At 47.5% G+C, this 22720-nt stretch overlaps 1 protein-coding gene and 1 non-coding gene across 6 annotated transcripts; one reads left to right on the top strand and one right to left on the bottom strand.

Annotated features, from left to right (window-relative positions):
* On the bottom strand, nucleotides 1-21397 carry Vps33b (VPS33B late endosome and lysosome associated). Of its 5 annotated transcripts, none has more exons than XM_075952259.1 (23): nucleotides 20983-21397; nucleotides 16842-16922; nucleotides 16508-16569; nucleotides 15609-15658; nucleotides 15252-15319; nucleotides 10924-10969; nucleotides 8165-8259; nucleotides 7263-7367; nucleotides 6790-6886; nucleotides 6523-6600; nucleotides 6268-6341; nucleotides 5798-5884; nucleotides 5613-5703; nucleotides 5315-5389; nucleotides 5039-5103; nucleotides 4866-4920; nucleotides 3883-3929; nucleotides 3393-3525; nucleotides 2514-2587; nucleotides 1124-1225; nucleotides 880-947; nucleotides 653-777; nucleotides 1-349 (listed from the first exon to the last, which is right to left on the bottom strand). In XM_075952259.1, exons 1-23 carry the CDS (start codon nucleotides 21076-21078, stop codon nucleotides 270-272), a joined length of 1854 nt encoding a protein of 617 aa, XP_075808374.1. In that variant the 5' UTR covers nucleotides 21079-21397; the 3' UTR covers nucleotides 1-269. The 5 variants fall into 5 exon arrangements, with proteins under 5 accessions (XP_075808374.1, XP_075808373.1, XP_075808377.1 ...); XM_075952258.1 differs by having other exon boundaries at nucleotides 653-769; nucleotides 872-947; nucleotides 20983-21396; XM_075952262.1 differs by lacking the exons at nucleotides 15252-15319; nucleotides 15609-15658 and having other exon boundaries at nucleotides 653-769; nucleotides 872-947; nucleotides 10908-10969.
* Nucleotides 12524-12630, top strand: LOC142837988 (U6 spliceosomal RNA). Its single transcript, XR_012908439.1, has one exon. It is a non-coding gene; the product is annotated as a U6 spliceosomal RNA (small nuclear RNA).
* Nucleotides 21398-22720: the final 1323 nt, after the last annotated feature.

Raw genomic sequence — 22720 nt, 5'->3', positions numbered from 1 at the left:
TGCTTGAGAACAGAGGCTTTATTTACAATAATACTCAAACAGGATTTAGCAAAGGATACCTCTCCTCATTCCTTAGCAGCATGGGCTAGACTTCACGAACAGAAGAATATCCTGGGGGACAGGACATGAATTCTCTCCTCAGACATATTCTCTAAAGTCCCCAGCTCTGAGCAGTCTGGCCGGGGGATTTTTCTAGCAGGTGAACTCAAACACCAGCATCCCATTGGGGTCCACAATCAGGAATGACTTCGACACTGGCCAGGTAAACTTCAGGCTTTCATCTCACTCATGGCTTCCATGAGGCGAGCACTGTTTGTAACGGCTGTTGTCAGAAAGATGAATCTGTACCCTAAGAGTCAAGACAAGCAGCAGAAGTGACTAAACACAGATCTTAGGTCCCAAAGAGCAAGTCCACAAGTTCCACAGTGCCCCAGGCACAGAAACATCTAGACCCACCTGGGCAACAGAGTAAGACTCTCTATCAGTAACAATCTCTTGGGCACTATAATGTGCCATGCCTGACAGGTCTGAGCTCCCCTGCCCCCTGCTACAGCAGGCCAAGGGACGGCTATGCAAGTGGTACCACAGCCAGGAGGAAAGCCGTCCCGTGCAGGGACTGTGTCCCCCAGGACCCATGCAGCCCTGCTCTTACCTTTCTCTCTGCCCAGAAACCGCAAGGCTGATATCTCCGAGAATGTGCAGCCCCCCAAGAACACTACCAAGATGAGGCGCAGGGACTCACTGGAAGCCTTGTCTTCCCTAGCCATGTCTGTGAAGGTCAGAGTAGAGTCCCATCGTCATTCACACGCGGGTCCCAAGCACCAGTGCGGTGTCCAGCCTACCCCCCTGCGCCACTAACAATGCCACATACCCGTGAAGGCAAACTCAGTGCAGTTTAGCAGCCGCACCACCTCGTCGAGGCCCTGCCAGCTCCGCCGCTCCAGCACCTAGGAAGGTATACACACCAGTTTCAAGTCTGAGAGAAAAGTTTAGGAAAAGGAAAGGAATAGCAGCAAGACTCAGGTTTCTTGCTCGTAACCTGGGAAGTGAACTGGGATCAGCCAAGGACAAGAGGAAGCATAAAGAATGACAAGGAGGGGAAGCAGAAGGGACTCTTTCTCACCTGCTCAATGAGTCGGCAGCTCAGAGGCACATAGGCACCACTGAAGACATAAGCCATGTCTCGGGGCACTTTCAGGTCATACTCCCCGTCCACACGTGGGATCTACGGAGCAAAGGTACTGCATTAGGCAGCTCACAGCTCTGACCTTTTAAAGGTATGAAAAAATAGCACACTGGCCAGGCAATGGTGATGCACGCCTTTAATCCCAGCACTTGGGAGGCAGAGGCAGGTGGACCTCAGTGACTTCAAGGCCAGCCTGGTCCACAGAACTGGTTCCAGGACAGCTAGGGCTATTACACAGAGAAATCCTGTCTTGAAAAACCCAAACAGAACAAAATTTAAAAATCAAAAAAAAAGTAGCACACCCCAAGTTCACATTTTACCTAGAGGGAGCCAGCAAAGGCCTGACAAGACAACCATTGCATTAAATACCTGCTTCTTCTTTAAGGGTCCTTCTGCTCCCTGTGAAGGCGCTGGGTGGAGGGCTCTTTTCCAGTTCCTTCCCTTCACAGAGAGCAAGGAGCCCATAATTCTCAGTGTTCCCTAGCACTGCCAGGTGCTTTACATGTGTATTAAACAGTGCTTCCTTACATTTGTCTCGTGCTGTAAAGTTACCCAAGGACCTCCATAAAAATACCATTGGCTTAGCAGTTGAGGGCACTTACTGCTCTTACAGAGGACCTGGGTTCAATTCCCAGCACCTACAGGGCAACCCACAACTGCAGTTCGAGGGAATTTAACACTTTCTTCTGGCCGCCACATGCACTGGGCTATATGAAAGAAAACACTCAACATATGTAATAATTTTGTTTGTCTTTTCGAGACAGGGTTTCTCTGGGTAACAGCTCTGGCTGTCCTGAAACTCACTCTGTAGACCAGGCTGGCCTCAAACTCACAGAGATCTGCTTGCCTCTGCCTCCCCAGTGCTGGGATTAAAGGCACCACCTCCTGGCAAATAAAAATAAGGAGATGACTCAGTGGACAAAATCACTTGCTACAAAAGCACGAGGATCTGAGTTCAATTCCCCAGAACTCATGTAAAAGCTGGACCCACAGCACAAGTGCATTTGACCCCAGTGCCCTATGGGGAATTGGGAACAGACAGAATCCCAAAAGCTAGTGGGCAAGCTAGATTGTCCTACACAGAGAAAAAACAACCAAGACTTCATCTCAAATGAGGCGGAAGATGAGGACTGACCCTGGGGTTTTCTCTGACCTCTACATGTGCACTACAGCACACATATATCCACACTCATACACATGAATGCATGCACATACACCACACACACACAAGAATGAAATACAAATGACATACAGGTTAATATGGACTCAAAGTACACTATCAAGAAACAAACAAGAAATGTTTCCCATCCAGCCTTGATTCACATACCAAATTCAGTTTTTTGCTGATGGCACGAAAGTTGCTCCTCTTGGCCAGAGAACTGAAGGCATCCGTGATCTTTCCTGGGGAAGAAATCTGTGCTGGGTTCTATCTAACAGCTACAGATTCACGACACCATCAAGGGTAAAAAAGATATACCCTGTGCCATCTTTCCTGCCACTGAACCCGTTCCCTACAGTTCCCTGGAACTGACCAGGGCATTCAGCAGACCTCTCCTCCTCTACTGCTTCTCTTCTACAGAGTACCAGCTGCCCACTCAATGTAGCATACACGATGACCTTAATTTCTAGGGCAGGCATCAACTTCAGAATAAAATCAACCTAATGTACTGAGGAACTGTGAACAGGTCAATTTCCCTAAGCTTCAATTCCTTTAGAAGAAAAACAAGGAAAAACCCACCTTCCTCGTGGAGGATTAAGAGAGAACACATGTCAAGTCAGCACATGCTAAGTTTGTGTGGTGGTTTGAATGTAATTGGTGTCCATGAGTTCATAGGGAGTGGCACTATTAGGAGGTGTAGCTTTGTTGGAGGAAGTGTGTCACTGTGGAGGTGGGCTCTGGGGTTTCCTATGCTCAGGATACCAAGCATCTCAGTCGACTTCCTGTTGCCTGCAAGATGTAGCACTCTCAGCTCTAGTACCATGTCTACCTGCATGCTGCCATGCTCCCTGCCATGATAACGGACTGAACCTCTGAAACTGTATATAAGCTACACCAATAAATGTTTTCCTTTATAAGAGTTGCTGTGGTTATGGTGTCTCTTCACAGCAAAAGCTAAGTTAGTATACAGTATATGGAAACTACTCTTAGTAGTAACTAAAATGAAATCATCCCTCCCAGTCCAGAGGCGGGGCGATAGAGACTCACCTGCAGCCTTGTCCGTCACGAGCTTGCTCACTTTATTCTCCACTGCTGTGAGGGTGTCCCCTGGAGCCTGCTCTGTTAGAAGCCCAGCGCGACGAAGATTGGAAAAGGTTAGCAGGTGCTCAGGGCCATAGCTCTAAAGGAAATTTGAAGTCAGTTATTTACCGAGTGCTCACAACCAACCAGCACTGTTAGTGATCCAGGGGGAGGAGGCCACAGCTGTGCTCTGCAGAGCCCACTGTGTGTAGCCATAGAGCTCGTGCACACAGCAATAACAAAGAAGCAGAAAATGTTTTGTTTTGTTTTTCAAGACATGTTCACTCTGTGTAGTCCTGGCTGTCCTGAAAATCACTCTGTACACCAGGCTGGCCTCAAATGCAGAGATCCTCCTGCCTCTGCCTCCCGAATGCTGGGATCAAAGGTGTGCACCACCACTTCTCAGCATTAGATACAACTTTAGATGGAAAGGGAAATTATATCCTCCCAGCCTTACCTGCAGATACTGTGTTTTCAGGGATCTGTAATCCTTGGGGATCAAACCTAGGAGTATGTAAAAGAAGGCAGGTATGTTAGAAAAAAAAAAAAAAGTCTGGCTGAGGACCCCAGAAGCGGACAGCCAAACCAATCAAACAACACCACAATCAAGAAGCAGGACTGTGATACCCTTGCTTAGGACGTAGATGATTCCAAATGGACAGCTTAATTTAATTTGCTTAGTAAAGGTGAAGCTAGTGTCCTGGTCTAAGGAAGATCTCTGAGCCACAGGAGCTGAGGAAGGCATACTGAACAATCATCATTGCCAATCACATGGGGGAACCTGAAAGCTGTGTTAGGAGGAAGGCGGGACTTCCTGTGCATTCTGGCTAAGCGACAGGTATGAGAACTGAGTTACAGCTATCAAGACAGAAGCTGGGCTTCCAATCACAAGGAAGGGGACCTAGAGGCAGAATGTGTCTCTGGGTAGAGAGCAGCATGGCTCACTGAGCACTGAAACGGTCAACAGTATGAACATGTTGCCATGAACAGCTGTAGAATTGGGGCCTTTATGGAAGTATTTATTTTATTTTTTAAAACGTTTTCCCAGGCCGGGTGATGGTGGCGCACGCCTTTAACCCCAGCACTCGGGAGGCAGAGGCAGGCAGATCTCTGTGAGTTCAAGACCAGCCTGGTCTATAGAGCTAGTTCCAGGACAGGCTCCAAAGCCACAGAGAAACCCTGTCTCGAAAAACCAAAAAAAAAAAAAAAAAAAAAAAAGTTTTCCGAGTCCTAGAGTAGTTTTACCAGGAAGCCTTACTAAAGCCAGGTCAAATCAAATGGACCGAGGAGGGAAATGCCACTGCAAGCCTATGACGGGCATCATGGAGCGGACTGAAGGTGGTCTAGTTAGAGCTGGACATTAAGTTCCCCTATGACCCAAAACAAAATCAGTTCTTTTGTTTCTGAGAGCTATTTCTCAATTTGACCTTTTGGGCTCACCGTTCTCAGTGATGGACAGAAGGCACATGAGGCGAAGGCTCTCTATAGGTGACACCTGAACAGGAAGGAAGGGTCAGGAGGACGGACGTCTCAGGATGCGTGTTCTTCTCTTTCTTCTGTTTAGGCCACCCCACCTCTAAGCCCACCCGCAGCCTGCCAGCACACACGCTCACCTGACGGTCTATGTGTTCTTCGATGTAGCTGGTACTCTCTCGGATGTTGAAGCCCTCCAGCAGCGCTGTAAGAAGTCAGAAACAGCCTGTCACTGGGGATCAGCTGGCTAAGATCTGTCTGTCTCCTTATCTTTCTCCATCCTTGGGTGGGGCTAGGGGACCCCAGTATTCTACATAGGCAGCACTGGCAGCTGGAGAGACTAGAAAGCATCTTTTTGGGGGGCTGGGAACTAGAGGGGTAGGAGCAGAAGAACCTGGTGAGGCTCCTGCAGTTACCGTGCTCAGTCTTGATTAGCTCCTGGAAGTCCTGCTTGGTCTTCTTCTTCATGATTGATTCACAGGCCCCAATGTCTGCAGGAAGGACAAAAACTGATTTTGCTGGTTCTAGAAGGATAATCTTTGACTGCCAGAACAAAAACTTCATAAAGGAAAATCCATAAGCCCTTTTTTCTATTTGAAACCAAATGAGACTACCTGCCAAGAGCACAGCTATCTTGGAGGAAGGTAATGGCCTTCAGCAGCATCCCCCTAGAGGACACACATCACCTTCCCTTACCCCCAGGCTAGCACCTACGGAGACTCAGCAGGCGATGCTCCTGTTTTAGTCCCTTGAGCTCTTGGGACACAAAGTTCTTCATCTGCTTTATGTCCATGCCTCTCCGGCGCTGTGGAGATGTCACCATAGGTCAGCACCCCAAGAAACCTCCATTCTCTCTCAGACACAGGAGGCCAACAGAGGAACAGGGCTTGGGGCCTTACATCATACTGGGCCTGCAAGTTCCGGGCCTTCTGGCTCAAGAAGCCAAAGACATTGGAGAAGTGCTCGTTACGGATCTCATTGAACACCTGTGAGAGAACAAGACAGGAACCATTTACAATGTCAGAACTGTACCAGGCCCCAGCCTGCCTCGTGAGTACAATAACAACACAGGAAGTGCTGCACTAGCCAAAGTATGACCGGAGTTGAGCTGGTGTTAGAAAGTGGGTATCGGGTCCATCTACTATGGTCTGGATCTACTCTTTGGGGCTTTTTATTTATTTCTGGATTTTGAGACAGAGTCATATGTAGCTGAAGCTGGTCCTGAACTCTTGTTTCATCTTCCCAATGAGCCAACTGTAATGCCTGGTTTGAATCTGATCCTAATTGATGGGGAAACCTTCCAGGGATTTGGACCCCAGCCTTGTGCAGCAGTGGTCCTGGGTAAGTACCATTATACCTGTACCCTCACCTTGTCCTCAGCATTGAGTAGCACCTTCAGGCTCTTGTCAGAAGATGTGACTTCTGGGCCAAAGTCGACACTCCCTGTGAGGGCAGAGGGGACAGCTATTAAGAACTCCACTGAGGCCTTCTCCTACTCATTGCTGACCTCTGTTAATGGTCTCCTATCGTCCCCCGTCTCCCCTACAAGTACTGCCCTACTATGGGAGCCATCAGAGGCTGGGGTCATCACCTTTGTCAAGATGCAGAGGATCACAGCACTCACCGCACTTGATTCGGAAGGTGTCATCCACCAAGCCCTCGTAAACCACTTGGGAGCAAAGTGCTGTCACAAAGTCCATGTCTGAAACCAAGACCCAGCTGTGAAGAGTCCCCAGACCCAGCTTTCTATTCAGTTTGCTCAACAGCAGCTCAAGGACTTCTCACAGGTGCCATGTTCACAACCCATATGGAGATTCACAGCCTGACCTTCACGACCCAACCGTGCCAGCACACGAATTCCAGAGACGGGAGAGTGCTGGGCAACACCTACCTCTGTCTAGGAGAAAGATGTGTCCAATTTCTGGCCTTCGACCTTTGGTTTCACTGTCCTCCTCCTCCTCCAGTTTCCTCCACAGATCACACGACATCTACCAGAGCCCAAGACAACCTCAGTTTTGTGTCCCGGTCTCCAGAAGCCCCATACTTACAGAGTACAGTCTCCTCCATACTGTCATGTCCCCAAGAAGGGAGTTAACTGTGAGGAATACAAACCTATTCTCCCATTTGTTTCTACCCATGAACACCATGGGGTGGGGGGAGATGCTCTCCTGCCCCAAAGAAAGAGATTTAGGAATGTGACCCAGAAGCTGTTGGCCATGCAGACTTTCCTCTTAAGGAAACCAGCCTGGGGCATAAGAGCAAGAGAATGAAGATTCCTATGCCACAGATATCCAGGGTAACCTTTGCTGGGTGAAGGAAACAGAAAATGGGCTTTAAGGACAAGAGTTGTGCTCACGCTCTTACCTTGGCACACCTGCCAATGCCATAGCAGTTAGGGAAGGGTCCATAGAGCGTACTGAGAAGGTGCAAGGCCTGGGCCACAGTATTGATCCAACGCTGATCACCTTCCTGCAGCGGCCACATGGGCCAAAGACCCATGTCAACTCATCTGATACAGTGGAAAATGGCTAGCCTAGATCCCCTGGAGCGGGATGGCAGTGTCTGGGGAATGCCTCAGAAGTTCATTTTATGGACCCCTGTGAGTGTTAACCCTGACAGTCAACCTGATGGAGCGGAAAGCACTAGGAGAGTAGTAAAGCTGACTCTGGCTGTACCCGTGAGGGTGTCTCCACAGTAAGGCTACCATCTGGTTGTACCATGAGGGTGTCTCCACAGTAAAGCTAACCCTGGCTGTACCCGTGAGGGAGTCTCCAGAGTAACGCTAACCCTGGCTGTATCCGTAAGGGTGTCTCCACAGTAAGGCTACCATCTAGCTGTACCTGTGAGGGTGTCTCCAGAGAGGACTGACTGCAGGGTAAGACTGGCTGAGGGGAACAACCATCCATGACCAAGTAAGTCCCCAGGCAGGGTAAGGGAAGAGAAGGAGAACGGCTGCTAGTGCAGGTTCTCGCTCTCTCTGACCATCATGAGTTGCTCTGCTGTGCCCTCAGACAGCATCAACTGAAATCCCTGACATCACGAGTGAAAGCAATAAATCCTTCTTTCTGTAAGAGGCCTTCTCAGGTGTCTGAGCACAGCAATAGCTAACAGAGTCCTGACAGACGTTCTATCCAGGACAACCTGCAGCCTTCAACTGTGAAATCACTGTCCCACATGACAATTATAAGGGGTGGAAAAAATGTCAATATTTCTAGTCCACTGGACCCCATAAACCTTAATACCAAGATTCCAGGGCCCTGCATTACCAGGAAGTAATCCCTAAAAAATTCCGGCAGCTCCATGCTCAGCAGATCCACATCCAGAGGCAGCAGAGAGAAGGCCCACTCGTCACAGCTCACATCTGTGGAGACAGAGACCATTGGCTTTCAGGCAGATGGTACTTGGTTCCATGCTAAATGAAAAGCTGCTATGCTATAGCCATGCAACCAATATTTGAGTGCTTGCTATATGTCTATTATTATTATTATTGGTTTTTTTGAGACAAGGTTTCTCTGTAGCTTTGGTGCCTGTCCTGGAACTAGCTCTTGTAGACTAGGCTGGCCTTGAACTCACAGAGATCTGCCTGCCTCTGCCTCCCAAGTACTGAGATAAAAGACATGAACCACCACTGCCCGGCTTATATGTCAATTAGTACAGTTAGTACTAGAGACTCAGAGTATGAAACTGTCTGCTTTTAAGGAGTGTCTAATGCTGTCATAGAAGGAGACGTATACAGCAGCTCACAGTGCAATGTTGCAAGTGGTGGTTTATACTAGGGGGCCAAGCACAAGTGTTAAGAAAACACACATCTGGTGCTGGAGAGATGGCTCAGCGATTAAGAGCACTGCCTGCTCTTCCAAAGGTTCTGAGTTCAATTCCCAGCAACCACATGGTGGCTCACAACCATCTGTAATGAGATCTGGTGCCCTCTTCTGGCCTGCAGGCATGCATGGAAGCAGAATACTGAGAATATTATACACATAATAAATTTTTAAAAAAAACACACATCTGCATTTGTGATTCAGCAGCTAATACCGAAATGCACCTACATGGAGGACTACATTAAGCGCTGAAGAGACAGTGAACAAAATGGGCTCCCTCCCAATCCTGTGGAATGGACAAATGCAGCAGACAAATTATGATACAATATTTATTACAGTTGTAGGCCCCAAAAAGAATACATGCTTTACACAGATGAGCCCCTGGGTTCTAGTCCCATCACAAAACAAATCGGGAAAACTATGAGCACAAATATTCCAGGGACTAACCACAACTAAGGGTAAAGGAATGACTTCCTGGCTCACCTAGACTACAGAGTGAGTGCAAAGGCAGCATATGTAACTCAGCAAAACTTTGACTCAATATCAGAAAGTAAAAGAGACTGGCTGTGATGGAGCACACCCTTAATCCCAGGGCTTGAGAGGCAGAGGCAGGCAGATCTGAGTTCAAGGCCAGCTAGTGATACATAGAGAGACACTTGTCACCAAAAAAATAAATAAAAAATAAAAAAGGAGCCACAATATAGCTCAGTGGTAGAGCACTTGCCTAGCATATGCAAGGCCCTTTATACAACACTCCGTACTTCAAATAATAAGTAAAGCCAAATCTGGTGTCACAGGCTTAGACAAGCTACAGGAAAGGAGGCAAGATTACCAGCTCAAGGACTGCCTTAAAGCAGGTGGCATAGGAGAGTTAGCCTGAGACTCTACTTGGTTGTGCTTATCCATAGCTCCCCTGGCCCTTATGATAACGCACTCTGCCGTTTAGTTCCTTAGCTTGCATGTCCTGTTCACACACACTCCTCTCCAAACAACGGATCCTCAGAACATAGCAACCTCAGAACCCCCTCTAACTTTCACCTGCACTGGACTATACCCACTCCCATCTCTGAACAACATTAGAGGTTTCTCCAACCCTCGTAACAATCAAATTTTGACAGTTTTATTTGTACCAGGTACAAAGACAGGCTTTACAGAAGGGCTGATCTGGCCTGAACTGCATACTCGAGTGACCTCTTAGAAAAACTCCTTTTTGCCATCTTATGCTTATGTGTAATTAGGAACGTATAAGACTAAAATTAGACAAATTATGGGAAGAGATATGGGCAATAGAAAAGATAAATATATGACAATGTATCAATCAAAATGAAGAATCACCCAAACTATGAATCTCTGTTACCAGCCTTTCCTTCCTTCTCTTAGACCCCATAAAAAGAGATGACAGGCCAGGTGCAGTGGTGCACACCTTTAATCCCGGCACTTGGGGGGCAGAGGTAAGGGGATCTCTGTGAATCTGAGGCCATGGTATACATAGTGAGTTCTAGGCGAGCTAGGAATATATAGGGACCCTGTCTCAGAAAGAGAGAGAGAGCGTGTTCACTAGCCTGGCGACCTTGAGTATCCTCACTCAGGAGCTGGCTGACAATCTTGATGTGTACCTCTCTATAATCCGTACTCTCACTGAACTCCAAATTAAGTTTCCTGGCTTCTTTTGCAGATATATGTCAGCCCTTATTTTCAATCCTTTGGCTAAGGGGCCAAGAAAACATGGGAATACCCTGCCCAGACCCACCAGGAATACCTGATCTACAGAAGGAAATGCCTCCCCAAAGAAGTAACAGTAGAGCTTAGAAACTGAGGAAAACTGGGTGGGGAAAATTCTCAGGGTAGAGCACAGCCTAAGCAAGAGGCAAAGCAAGCGCAAAGCCCTGGTGATTAGAAGGTAACACGTTAAGGAGCCGCACATGAGGCTGAAGGCAGAGAAAGGAGTCAGACTACGGGAGACACAGCAGGCCATGCTGGGGAGTCCGGGGCCACCTATGTCTGGTGGCAGTCTTAGAAGCAGCAGCTGGGCATTCTTTCCTCTGGCCCTAGTCTCCCATGCTGTTCTCATCTGGGTCCTATTCCCAGGAACTTCTCACTAGAGCAATGGGAGTAAGACCCAGAGAAGGGGCTGGGAAGTGGAAACGGGAGTTATTTCCTTCTTCGTATGCTCTCTGCCTTCACTCACATTCAGTTCCTCTCACCTCCATAGACTCCCTCTTCCTCAAGCACCATCTCACATGCATAAAACTGAAAGAGAAAAGTCAATTAGCCGAAGAGGAAATGTGATTAGTAACAACTTTATTCTGTTCTCCCCCTGCTTTTTTTTTCCCTGATGCTAGATGTGATGGTGATATTGATTGTCAACCTGACAGGATTGAGAGGCATCCAAAGATTAGTAAAGCACTCTGCTAGGTGTGTCTGTGGGGGATCTCCAGAGGAGGCTACATCTTGATCTGACCTAACCTAGATCTGACCTCATCAAGGACTTAATCCAGCAATGGATTCAATTTTAAACAGATTAACAGACTGGTGCAACTGTAGAGGGTGGGGCCTAGCTAGAGGAAGCAGGTGAATTGGGGGACCCTGTTCACTTCCGGTCTCTCTGCTTTCCGGGTGCCATGAGGTAAACAGCTTTAAACAACAGAAACAGAGCTAGTGTGATTAAAGGGTGCGCCTTAAACCCCAGCACTCCAGAGGCACGGGCAAGCGAATCTCTGCATTCGAGGTCAACCTGGTCTACAGGGTAAGTTCCAGGCCAGCCAGGATACACAGAGAAACCCTGTCACAAACAAACAAACAAACAAAACCTAGAACTAGTTAACCATTGACTGAAAACTCTAAAAAATCCAGAGCCAAAATAAATCTTCCTTTAAGCTTCCTTGCAGGCTTACCTGTCACAATGATGAAAATCTGAATAGCACACTGGGAATCAGAGCCAGGCCTCAGTGGAGAGTGGGGGCACACACCTGCAATCCCAGCACTTAGGAGAGTGGGGGCACACACCTGTGATCCCAGCACTCAGGAGAGTGGGGGCACACACCTGTGATCCCAGCACTCAGGAGAGTGGGGTAGGAAGACTGGGAGTGCCAGGCAGCTTGTACTGAATAGTAAGTTCTAAGCCACCTAGGCTAATTAGTGACATTCTGTCTCAAAAACAAATAGGGCCAGTGAGATGTCTCAGCAAGATTAACAACTGAGTCTGAACCCTGGGCCCACAGTGGAAGGAGGGAACTGTCTTCCCAAAGTTGGCCTCTGGTCTCTACTCATGTACCATGGCACCTGCTATCCCCATGTGCATGAGTGGGGTACACACACACACACACTAAATAACTTTTAAAAACAACTGGGGCCTCACACAAGCTAGGAAACACTCCACCAGCAAGCTACACTCTTGGCCCTGTTCTTTCCATTTCTCTGGAGTTCCTCTGCAGTAGGCACCATGTTTGAATACAGTGTGAGTACATCCTCTGAGCGCCCATTGTTGAATTAATCTCCTCTATGAGATATTAAGAAAGTACAAAATGGATCTAATCATGGTGTCCAGAGGAAAGTCTTTAGACTTCACAAGGATTAAGTAAGGTCATCAGCGTGCAGGCTCCATGACTGAATACTGGTGACTTTACAAAAGGAGACAGAGATCAGGGCACACCCATGTGCTCTGTCTGTCCACATGTGATGGTCTGCATCACCATAGGACTCTGCTGGCAAGACAGCCATCACCAGACACGCCCCTTCAGCCCTAAGCCTACAGAGCCATTACAGTCTCAGGTGGTTCATGATAGTAATAGAAATAACCCGAGAGTGCTCGCTTCGGCAGCACATATACTAAAATTGGAACGATACAGAGAAGATTAGCATGGCCCCTGCGCAAGGATGACACGCAAATTCATGAAGCGTTCCATATTTAAAAAAAAAAAAAAAGAAAGAACCCGAGAGTCAATAGTGAGGACATTAATCACAGACTCCGCAAACTTATCAACTTAGAATGGACCACTAAAGAGCAGGAGAGATGGCTCAGAGGTCCTGAGTTCAATTCCCAGAAACCACACGGTGGCTCACAACCATCTGTAATGAGTTCTGGTGCCCTCTTCTGGCCTACAGGCATTACATGTAGGCAGAACACTGTATACATAATAAATAAATCTTTTTTTTAAAGAAATAAATCTTAAAAATATGGACCACTAGACCCATCCAGCCCCAAATTTTATTTCTTTCATCTGTACTTATGTATAATGCTTTTTCATCTCCCTTAGAAACCGGGAAACCTCCTCGTTTGTATAGTGGTGAGTAAAAAAAAAAAAAAAAAAAAAAGAAACCGGGAAACCTTATAAAGGAGTAGGCATTTAGCAGTCTTTGAGGAAAGAGCGGGGCTGGCACAACTAGGAAAATTGGCATGCAAGTATTCCAGGAATCACAGAGGAGAGAAGGGGTGGAGTAGGGAGTCCTATTTAGGACACACACGAGGCCTCTGGAAACACCGATGGACACACTGATATGTTGAGATCTGGCCCTGGAGTCAATGACATATATACTGTATTTAAATGGCTTGTTTGGCAGGTGGATCTCTATGAGTTCAAGGCCAGCCTGGTCTACAAGAGCTAGTTCCAGGCCAGGCTCTAAAACTACAGCGAAACCCTGTCTCGAAAAACCAAAATAAATAAATAAATGGTTTGTTTGAGGTGGACACGATGAAGTAAGCCTGTAATCTCAGCATTTTGGGCAGGAATCATAAATTCAAGGTAAGCCTAGGCTATACAGTAAGATTCTATCCCCCAAAAATGTCAAGCTTTATCCAAGAAAAAAAAAATAAAGAGGAGTCAGGGCTAGTAATGCACACCTGTAATCCCAGCATGCCAGACCTGGGAGAGGGAGAAGGACCAGGATCACAGCAAGTTCAAGGCTAACCTGAATTACAGCTGTCTTTTAAAAAAGTGTGTGTCTGCATGTGTGTGTGTGTGTGTGTGTGTGTATTACATGAAGAGGGTAAAGGACAAGAGTCCAGGGAAAGCCAAAACAAAAATGGTACAGAGAACAGAACAAGGGAGAAAACACTGAGAAGGAACAGAACAGCAGCAGAAAACCAGCGCCTGCACCACTACTATACAGGAGTGTGTTGGCAGGGACACACAACCAGTACCTGCACCACTACCATACTGGAGTGTGTTGGCAGGGACACACAACCAGCGCCTGCACCACTACTATACAGGAGTGTGTTGGCAGGGACACACAACCAGTACCTGCACCACTACCATACAGGAGTGTGTTGGCAGGGACACACAACCAGTACCTGCACCACTACCATACAGGAGTGTGTTGGCAGGGACACACAACCAGTACCTGCATCACTACTACACAGGAGTGTGTTGGCAGGGACACACAACCCAGCGCCTGCACCACTACCATACAGGAGTGTGTTGGCAGGGACACACAACCCAGCACCTGCACCACTACCATACAGCAGTGTGTTGGCAGGGACACACAACCCAGCGCCTGCACCACTACCATACAGGAGTGTGTTGGCAGGGACACACAACCAGTACCTGCACCACTACTATACAGGAGTGTGTTGGCAGGGACACACAACCAGTGCCCATACCACTACTATACCAGAGTATGTGTTGGCAGACCTTGATTAGATCCCCTAGCACCCTATACCATCCCTGCCCCAACTCCCACAAAGAGACAGATTACAAAGGAAGTTATGGATGTCACTTCTTGGTTGTTGTGTTCAAGACAGGGTCTCTGTGTAGCTCTGACTGTCCTGGAATTCACTCTGTAGATCAGGCTGTCCTTGAACTCACAGAGATCCAGTGGCCTCTGCCTCCCAGTACTGGAATTAAAGGCATGTGCCACCACTACCTGGCTAGAAGTCATTTCTTAAAACTCCCAATTCCACATTGCTTTCTTTGGCAGCCGTTTGATGACAGCTCTTTTATTTAGTAATCACAGGTACGTAAGGAGAAGACAGCATGCCACTGGCCACTTATCCCAGTTCGGTTGTATAATAGTTTCCTCTGAGACTGAAACTCAGTCTTCCAGGGAAGCTCTTTAAAAGATCAAGTAAACAACAAAACAGCTTGAGGAAGTCCCTGAAACTAACCAGATTCACTAAGCCCCTCCCTCCCAAGAGTATAGATACAATAAAGACTATCTTGAGTCAGTCTTAGCCAAGCCCAGCTTCTTGGAAGAAACAGAGATCAACTGAGTCACTTGAAATCAACACTTTCCAACTCATTGTGCTGCCTGCAGACTGTAGTACACTCCAGGTTTTTAGCTTTTGTGACTGTCACTCATACTAGGGATGAGATTTGGTAAATATGCACCTGTCATTGAGTCATTTCTGTTCCTGTAAATAATCCCTTCCATTTTCCTGTAAATAACCCCAATAAAACTCATTGGTTCATCAAAGTGAACTTCAGTCTGTCCTCAGTTCCCTGTCTGGGGTGAGTAGATGTTTGTTCATATCTCCCCAACAAGCAATCCTCCTGGTTCACTCTCACAGCCCCCCTCTTCTAGGATCCAAACTCACCTTCTGAGGAGTTAAGATGACTTTATATTTTCTAATTCGACCGGCCAGTTTGTCAGCATTGACAAGATCTACAAAGAGAAGGAGTGCAGCCCAGCAAGCCATGGGCCATCTGTTAGACAGGAAACAAGGAAGCAGAACTTCCTCCCCTTCCTGATACCCGCTTCCTGCCCTTCCCCGCTAAGGTATTGTTTTGTAGCACAGGCTAGCCTCAACTTGGGTTCTTTCTACCTTGGCCTCTCAAGTGCAGGGATAATAAACGGACACCACTATATCCAGCAGGTTCTATGGCCAAGGCCCTTCTAACTTGCTCACCTTTCCCCTGCTCTTAGCTCCAGAGTAGAACCATGGCTCACTTACTGGCAATGTAGCGCATATTCTTGATGCGGGGTCTGACCAAGAAGCACAATCTATGGATGAGAAAAAAACAGGAAAGTTAGGAGAAACCATGAAGATGGTGATAGAATCTAAGAAGAAATTAAAATAAAAACAAGTCTTTAATCATTTGCCCTTCTTTGACCAGGCCTACAGATCACTGAGCTAACCATGTGCCACCTGCAGAAGCCATTTCTCTTTACAACGGGTACAGTGTGATGATAAGAGTGCCTTATTGGCTCCATGGTAGACCCAGGAGTTCCTGTTCTTCAACAGCTGGTGATCCAATGGTCAAAACTGTATGTGTGTGTGTGTACGCATTTGCCACAGCTTGTGTGGAAGTCAGAAGACAACTTGTGAGAATAGGTTCTCTTCTTCCACCATGTGGGTGAAACTCAGGTTGTCTGTCAGGCAGTGTGGAAAGTATCTTTACGTACTAAGTCATCTCATTGACCCTAGAGGCTCTATTTATTTATCTCTCTGTTTATCATTGTTGTGTATGTGTGAGTGCAGGGACTCAGGTAGCAGTCAGAGGACAACTCTGCACAGTAGATTATCTCCTCCTACCCTTCTGTGGGCCCCAGAGACTGAACTCGGATCACTGAACCTGCACAGCCAGCATGTGCTTTACCCACTTCCTGAAGCTGAACCATCTTCCAGCTACCCCTGGAGGTGTTACAGGAGAGTAACAATTTTTGGATGAGGAATAATTCTAGTTGTAGATAATAGATAATAACATGGAGGAGAGAGAAAGAGGACAGAGTGGGAGGAACTGCAGAAAGGAAGACTAGCACAGGGTATTGCCAACATGCAGGCCCTGTGGTTGCATATCTGAGACAAGGACAAAGCAGGGCAAACACACCCTGGGGACCTCGCAGACTCACTGTTCATTGGCGCTGAGGACAGGCTTGTTCTCCACCTTGTACAGCTTGTCCACTTCATGTTGCTACAGAGAGGATCCAACAAGAGAGTGGAAAGAAGAATTGGAAAAGCCCAGGCATGACACAAAGACAACACAGGAATGTTTAATCCCAGAAGTCAACCATCCCATCCTTCCTTACGGTCAATGGAAAAACCAAATGCAAAGCTAAACCCAAGCATCACCATCAGTCCTCTGCTGACCTGGCCCCATGACCTTCAGGACTGGTTGTGCGCATCAACAGAAAAAATACTTAAAGAGGAAAAGAGAACAGGAGTTCCCCGAGAAAAGGGCTGTACCTTCAGGATGGAGACATTAGCAATTCGATCCAAAGGGCTCATGAGATCTGCCTCAATGAACAAATCCTTCTTTCCAGGAAGCTGACGGAGAGAAAGTATGATTGATCACTCAGAGGTCCCAGGTGCTCCCTTCAGCTGGGACTTTGTCTCGGCACTCACTTAACGAAAACCTGGCCTTGAGGTGAAAGGGCATTAGACATGCAGCTGAGCACCTTAGCTACCGTCTCTATTCACCACTGACACTTCTTCACATATAAAAACTATCTCACTTTCTCAGCTTGGATCCTTGTCACTAAACTGTGATTCTGGTCACTGTCCCTCTTCCCCACAACCTCTTCTACTCTGCCTCTTAACAGTGTCTCATTTCCTAACAAAGACAAACTCAACAAAAGCTCACCTTGCATCCTGCAAACCCTTTAACTAGCTGTTAAATATTCAAGTGGCATTTTTCTTTAAGTTACAAAAATGCCACACTTGATGCAGAACTTAGAAAATCAGGGCAGGGATGGATATATGACTCAGTGATACAGTATGTGTGCTGTGTGTATGAGGTGCAATCGCCATCGCTGAAAAAAGAAAACCCCAGACAGTACTCACATATCCACCTGCCCACACCTCCTGCGTGATACCCACCAGGGATCCCAGACCAACACTCGGTGCTGCTCTCATGTGGACAGGAGGAGGTCACAGTGACAATCAGTGAGAGGAAGGCATAAGTCATTGGAAGGTTCTTTCTGACTAGGCCTGAAGAGTTGATAGTGACATTTACAGAACAATCGAGCAGGGACCAGGGAGACAAGGGTAGGTGCAGAGAGGAAGGCTGAGCAAGCAATTCAGATGGTTGGTGCATATAGTATGGGATTGGCAGGTCTCAGCTGGGGACGTCTGACAAGGCCTGGACACGTTCTGGTTCTGGGTTATCTGGGAGAGGGTGGAGGGCATCTAGTGCAAAAAGGTTAGGAACGCTGCTAGGCCACCCAGTGTACAGACAGGCCCTACAACATGGGGTTAGTACACTCACGATGCCTGCAGTACCAAGAATTCATAATGCCGACACAGAAGAAATGGTGGGAAATGGTTTGAAACAGTTAGAACTGGGCATCAGGGCTTCAGCGCCAGAAGGTAGGGAATTTGGACTTGATCCTTAGAGGAACAAGTCTACAATAGAAAACTTTTGTGCACCAAAGCACAAATCAGCCAGAAATTTTAGATGGCATGTGCAACTATGAAAAAAAAGTTGAAGAGGTGAGAAGCTGGAGTTGGGGGCTCATCTAGAAAGTTAATGGAACAGACCACGAAGCCAAGCATGTAGCAGTGAGGACATGCTTCAGGCTGGAGGTAGTATGAGCACAACAGATGAAGACAAACTGAGATGTTGTTGGGTATGTGTGTGCACGACGTATGTGAATGTGTGTGCCATGTTGTGTGTAGTGCAGATGTCAAAGGACAATATGTGGAGTTCTCTCCTTCCACCTTTCGGTGGGTTCCAGGAATCAAACTCAGGTCAGCAGGCTTGCACACACAAGTGCCTTTACCTACTGAATCCTCTCACTGCCCCACAAGAAATAGTTTTCAAGCAGGGCGGAGGTGGTGGCAGCGATGGTAGCCTGTCTAGGAACTTGCTCTGTAGACCAGACTGGTCTTGAACGCACAGAGACCGTCTGTCTCTCAAGTGCTGGGATTAAAGGCATGTGCCACCACTGCCGGCTAGAAATGTTTTGTTTCAATACTTTCCTTTGTCTCCTACATTTTCTATATTGTACAAGGGTTGCTTTTAAGGTCATATATGAGGAAGTATCCACAGGACTCAACCTTCCAGGTAAGTGTAAGGGAAACGACAGCCACGGATGATTTTAGTATACCAAGCCTGAATAACAGTTTCATTGAAAAAGGCGTAAGTCAAGCTGAGAAATGGTTCAGTGGATACCGTACTTGCTCTGTAAGTAAGGAAACCATGTAAATGTCAGGTGGGTGGGGGGCCACTTGTAATTCCAGCACTCTCTAGGCAGAGAACAGAGCTCTAGAGAAAGCTGCCTAGCTAGACCACCTGCATCAGCAAGTTCCAGGTTCAACTAAGAAAATCTGCCTCAATGAATAAGGTGAGCAGTGACTCAGAAAGACTCCCAATGTCAACAACCTCGGGCACTCCACACGTGGACATATGTGTCTGTGCCCATACACATGCAAACACGCAGTCATACATCACACACACACACACACACACACACACACACACACACCCCAGAAATTAGTACAAGGAGGGAATTACTGCCCAGATTCCCTGTGACCTTGAGTTACCCATGGTGCCTCTTCCTCAAAACACTGCACTGTCTATCCCTGGTCTCAACTACTCTCCAGCACTTATCTCCTCTTCTTCACACATTTGTTGAGTCACACTTATATGTAAATCTCTATGCCAGCATTATGGGACACACAAAGGAGAAATAACGTATGGCCCTGGATCCTCCGAGGTTCGCTCGTATTCCAAGTTTCACCCCAGCCCACTAGTCAGCTGCTCCTTTCCTCCCTCTCTCTTTTCTCTCTCTCCTTCTACCCCCTCTCCAGGGTTATGGTTGAGCCCGGGGTTTCAAAGGAGGACAGCTAAAACACTGAGGCCCATCCACAGCCCATCACTACTAGACCTAACTTTACTTAAGCTCTGAAGCAATCTACCTCCTCCACCTAGCTCTTCCTCTAGATGTGTGTGCGTGAGTGTGTACCTGTATGTACATGTGCATGCATCTTTGTGTCTACACGTACTACACTTGTATGTGTGTGCCTTTCATTTTTGTTCAGTGTTGACACAAAACATCCGTCAAGCGCATGCTCTGTGGCTGTCTCTAAGCTAGGTACTCGATGTTGGGTCTATAGTGCAGAACAGAACCAATTCCTAAACCTGAGACCCCGCCAAGCAGATGAAGAACGCAGACAATAAGCCAACTACTGCAGTGACAGTAGCATCGCTCGTCTCCTAGTAACGCAGATTAAAGGGACATGTACATTTTGCTCCTCCCTCAACATTTACAACTTTCAACATTTCAACAGCTTTGAATTTTTTTTCCCCTGTAATTTATACATTTATCACAAGTCACGTGTGCCGGGAAATCCCTGTAAGGCCAGCGCTTGGTAGGCTGGGTCAGAGGGGTTGTCGGAGGCCAGCCTGGAATACACAGCCAGACCCAAAGGAACAAAGCCGAAAAACAAAACTCCACCACTTCCCCTCGCTTCTACTGCCACCGACTTCTTTGTGGGCTTTTGTTACTTGAGTTGAATCAGGGCTCTCCTAACTGGCCTTACTGTCCACTTGCTCCCCTTTACAAAGCACAATTGCAAACTGCAGGTATTGCTGCCTGCCCCAAACATGTGCGGATCTTCAGCCTGCGGGGTGTAATTTTGTTTGCTTTTTGAGGCAGTTTTCTCTGTGTAGCCCTGTCTGTCCTGGAACTCACCCTGTATGATGCCTTCCGAGGTCTGCATCCCTCTGCCTGGGGATGAATGAATGAATGAATATACTGGAACTAAAGGCGTGCGTAACCACGCCTGGCTGTCGGGCTGTGTAGCTTTCTTTTAGATGGTGAGCAGTGGGTAAAACCTGGGACTGTGCACAGGCAATTGTTTAACCACTGCACCATATTGCCAGCCCCTACAATGTGGCTTTCTTCCCTGGTCTCTCAGCTTTGCCTCTGGCAGCCCCATAGCCTGAATGGAACACGCTCCTCCTACTCAAAAGAAAGGATGTTTACTCTTCAAACTCCAGACCCCAGGAAACCCCCAGATCACCCCAGCTGCCGGTTTTTTATTCTGAACTCCTCGGGAAGCCTAGCATTCACTTACCACCCGATACCCAAGGCGTCATTGTTTCATAGGGCACCTACTGGAATGTAACTAGTGGCAAAGGTATTTCAACTCTATTTCCACCTCCAGTGACGCCTGGCACAAGGGAGTCTTCCTTCTGCACGGATGCTGACGGTTTCCACTTATTTATCAACTGACTACCCTTTGGTTTTTCCTGTCGAATGCCCCCATTCTGGACCTGCAGAGGACGCTACAAGGAAAATACCAAGGGACTCAACGAGGAAGAAGTCACATTGAGGGCCTCACTGTTGACGCAGGAAAGGAGCCAGGCGTGGCCGGCACTGACCTGCTCCAGCAGATAGATGAGTTGGTCTCGAGCCAGCCTCTTGAGCATAGAGAAGTCAGGAAGCTCGGGGGCGTCCAGTCGATGGGGGAAAGCCATGGGAGCGGTCACCGGGGCCACCGTGTGAGAGCAGTTCTGTTCTGAAGGGGCCGGCGACAGCCCAGGGTTAGCGCCGGTTGATAAGCTACAAGCCTGGGCTCGGGGACCCAGGACCCCCGAGGGGCCCTCGCTCCTGGGCCGCACTAGAGGGATGAATGACCACCTCCAGGCCAGACGTCAGGGGACTTTTCCTGGAAGACCGGCAGCCACGGGGCCCCGCCCAAGCGCACACTGCCTGTCAGCAGGATTCCCAACTGCACGAGCGCGCCAGGACAACCCGCCTCCAAACCAGAGACAAGCCACTTCCTAGACCTCCCGGAAGTCCGGTTCTCCCGGTCGGCGCTCAGAACACTGGGAGAGGACGGCGTCCGGAAAGGGACATTTCAAAACAGGAGGCGAAGGAGTTAGGTTTTTTTACGAGTATACTTTTATTTATGTGCGTGCGTGCGTGCACGAATGTATACCATGTGTGTGTGGGTGCCTGCAAAAACTAGACGAACGTTCCATACTTCCTGAAGCTGCCGCTCTGAGTTGCCAGACGCAAGTGCTGGGAACGCTCTTGACCGCTTAGGAGCTTTCCAACCCCATTCGTGACCAGAGTTTTTTTCCTTGGATAAAGAGATTATACCTTGTTAATTGCCTATTCGTCAAACTCCAGATCCCAGGGAGGGATACATTTTAAGAATACAACAGACTAGATTGTAGTTCCGTTCAAGTAGAGATTGAGCCCTTCCTGTATTTTAAGTTTCGAAAAGTGGGCGAAACCTAATCTGCAGAATACGGACTGCTGGAGTCCCAACTGTCGATCTAGCCTCTGACTTATGCAGTTCTTGGCCTCCTGGTGGTAGAAGGTATATGTGAACTTGAGCAGTTTGGAAAGGGATGAATATGTTGGACTATGAAATTAAGGCTTGCCGGTTGTGACCTTTGGATATCGGAGTTCTAATTTGCTAATGGCCGTTATGGGAAAAATAAATAAGCTTGTGGCACAGTCATGCTACAAATGAATAAAGAGGCAAAACAGAAGTACCTCCGTACGGTGCTACTTACACAGAGGTTCTGTTTTTGAGACAAGGTCTCTGCTTTGGGATAATCCTGCATGCTGTGAAGATGTATTCCTCTCATTTGGTTAGTAAAGAAGCTGTTTTGGCCTATAGCAAGGCAGAATAAGGCCAAGAGGGAAAGACAAACAGAAAATACAGAGAGAAGGGTGGAGATGAGGGAGTTGCTGGCGGGGAAACAGTATGTGCTAGAGAACAGGTAAAGTCAAGAAGCCACGTGGAAAAATTTAATTAATAAAAAAATGGGTTAAGTTGTAAGAGCTAGTGAATAAGCCTGAGCTATAGACCAAACATTTGTAATTAATATAAGCTTTTTATGTTGTTATTCAGGACATGGCGGACAGGACTCTGTTTATAGGTCTCAACCATGCTGTTGCAGATAGGAATTGACTGAGAAAATACATAAATAGAAAAGTATGGGGAAATGGATAATGTCTAAGACTTTGGGCTTTTTTTTTCTTTAAACAAAACAAAACAAAAACAGGCAGTCTGGGGCTGGAGAGATGGCTCCGTGGTTAAGAGCATTGCCTGCTCTTCCAAAGGTCCTAAGTTCAATTACCAGCAACCACATGGTGGCTCAC

Source organism: Microtus pennsylvanicus, chromosome 18, assembly GCF_037038515.1.
Source record: "Microtus pennsylvanicus isolate mMicPen1 chromosome 18, mMicPen1.hap1, whole genome shotgun sequence".
NCBI lineage: Eukaryota > Metazoa > Chordata > Mammalia > Rodentia > Cricetidae > Microtus > Microtus pennsylvanicus.
The sequence above is the reverse complement of the archived record's forward strand: the minus strand, read 5'-3'. Positions and strand labels throughout refer to the sequence as shown.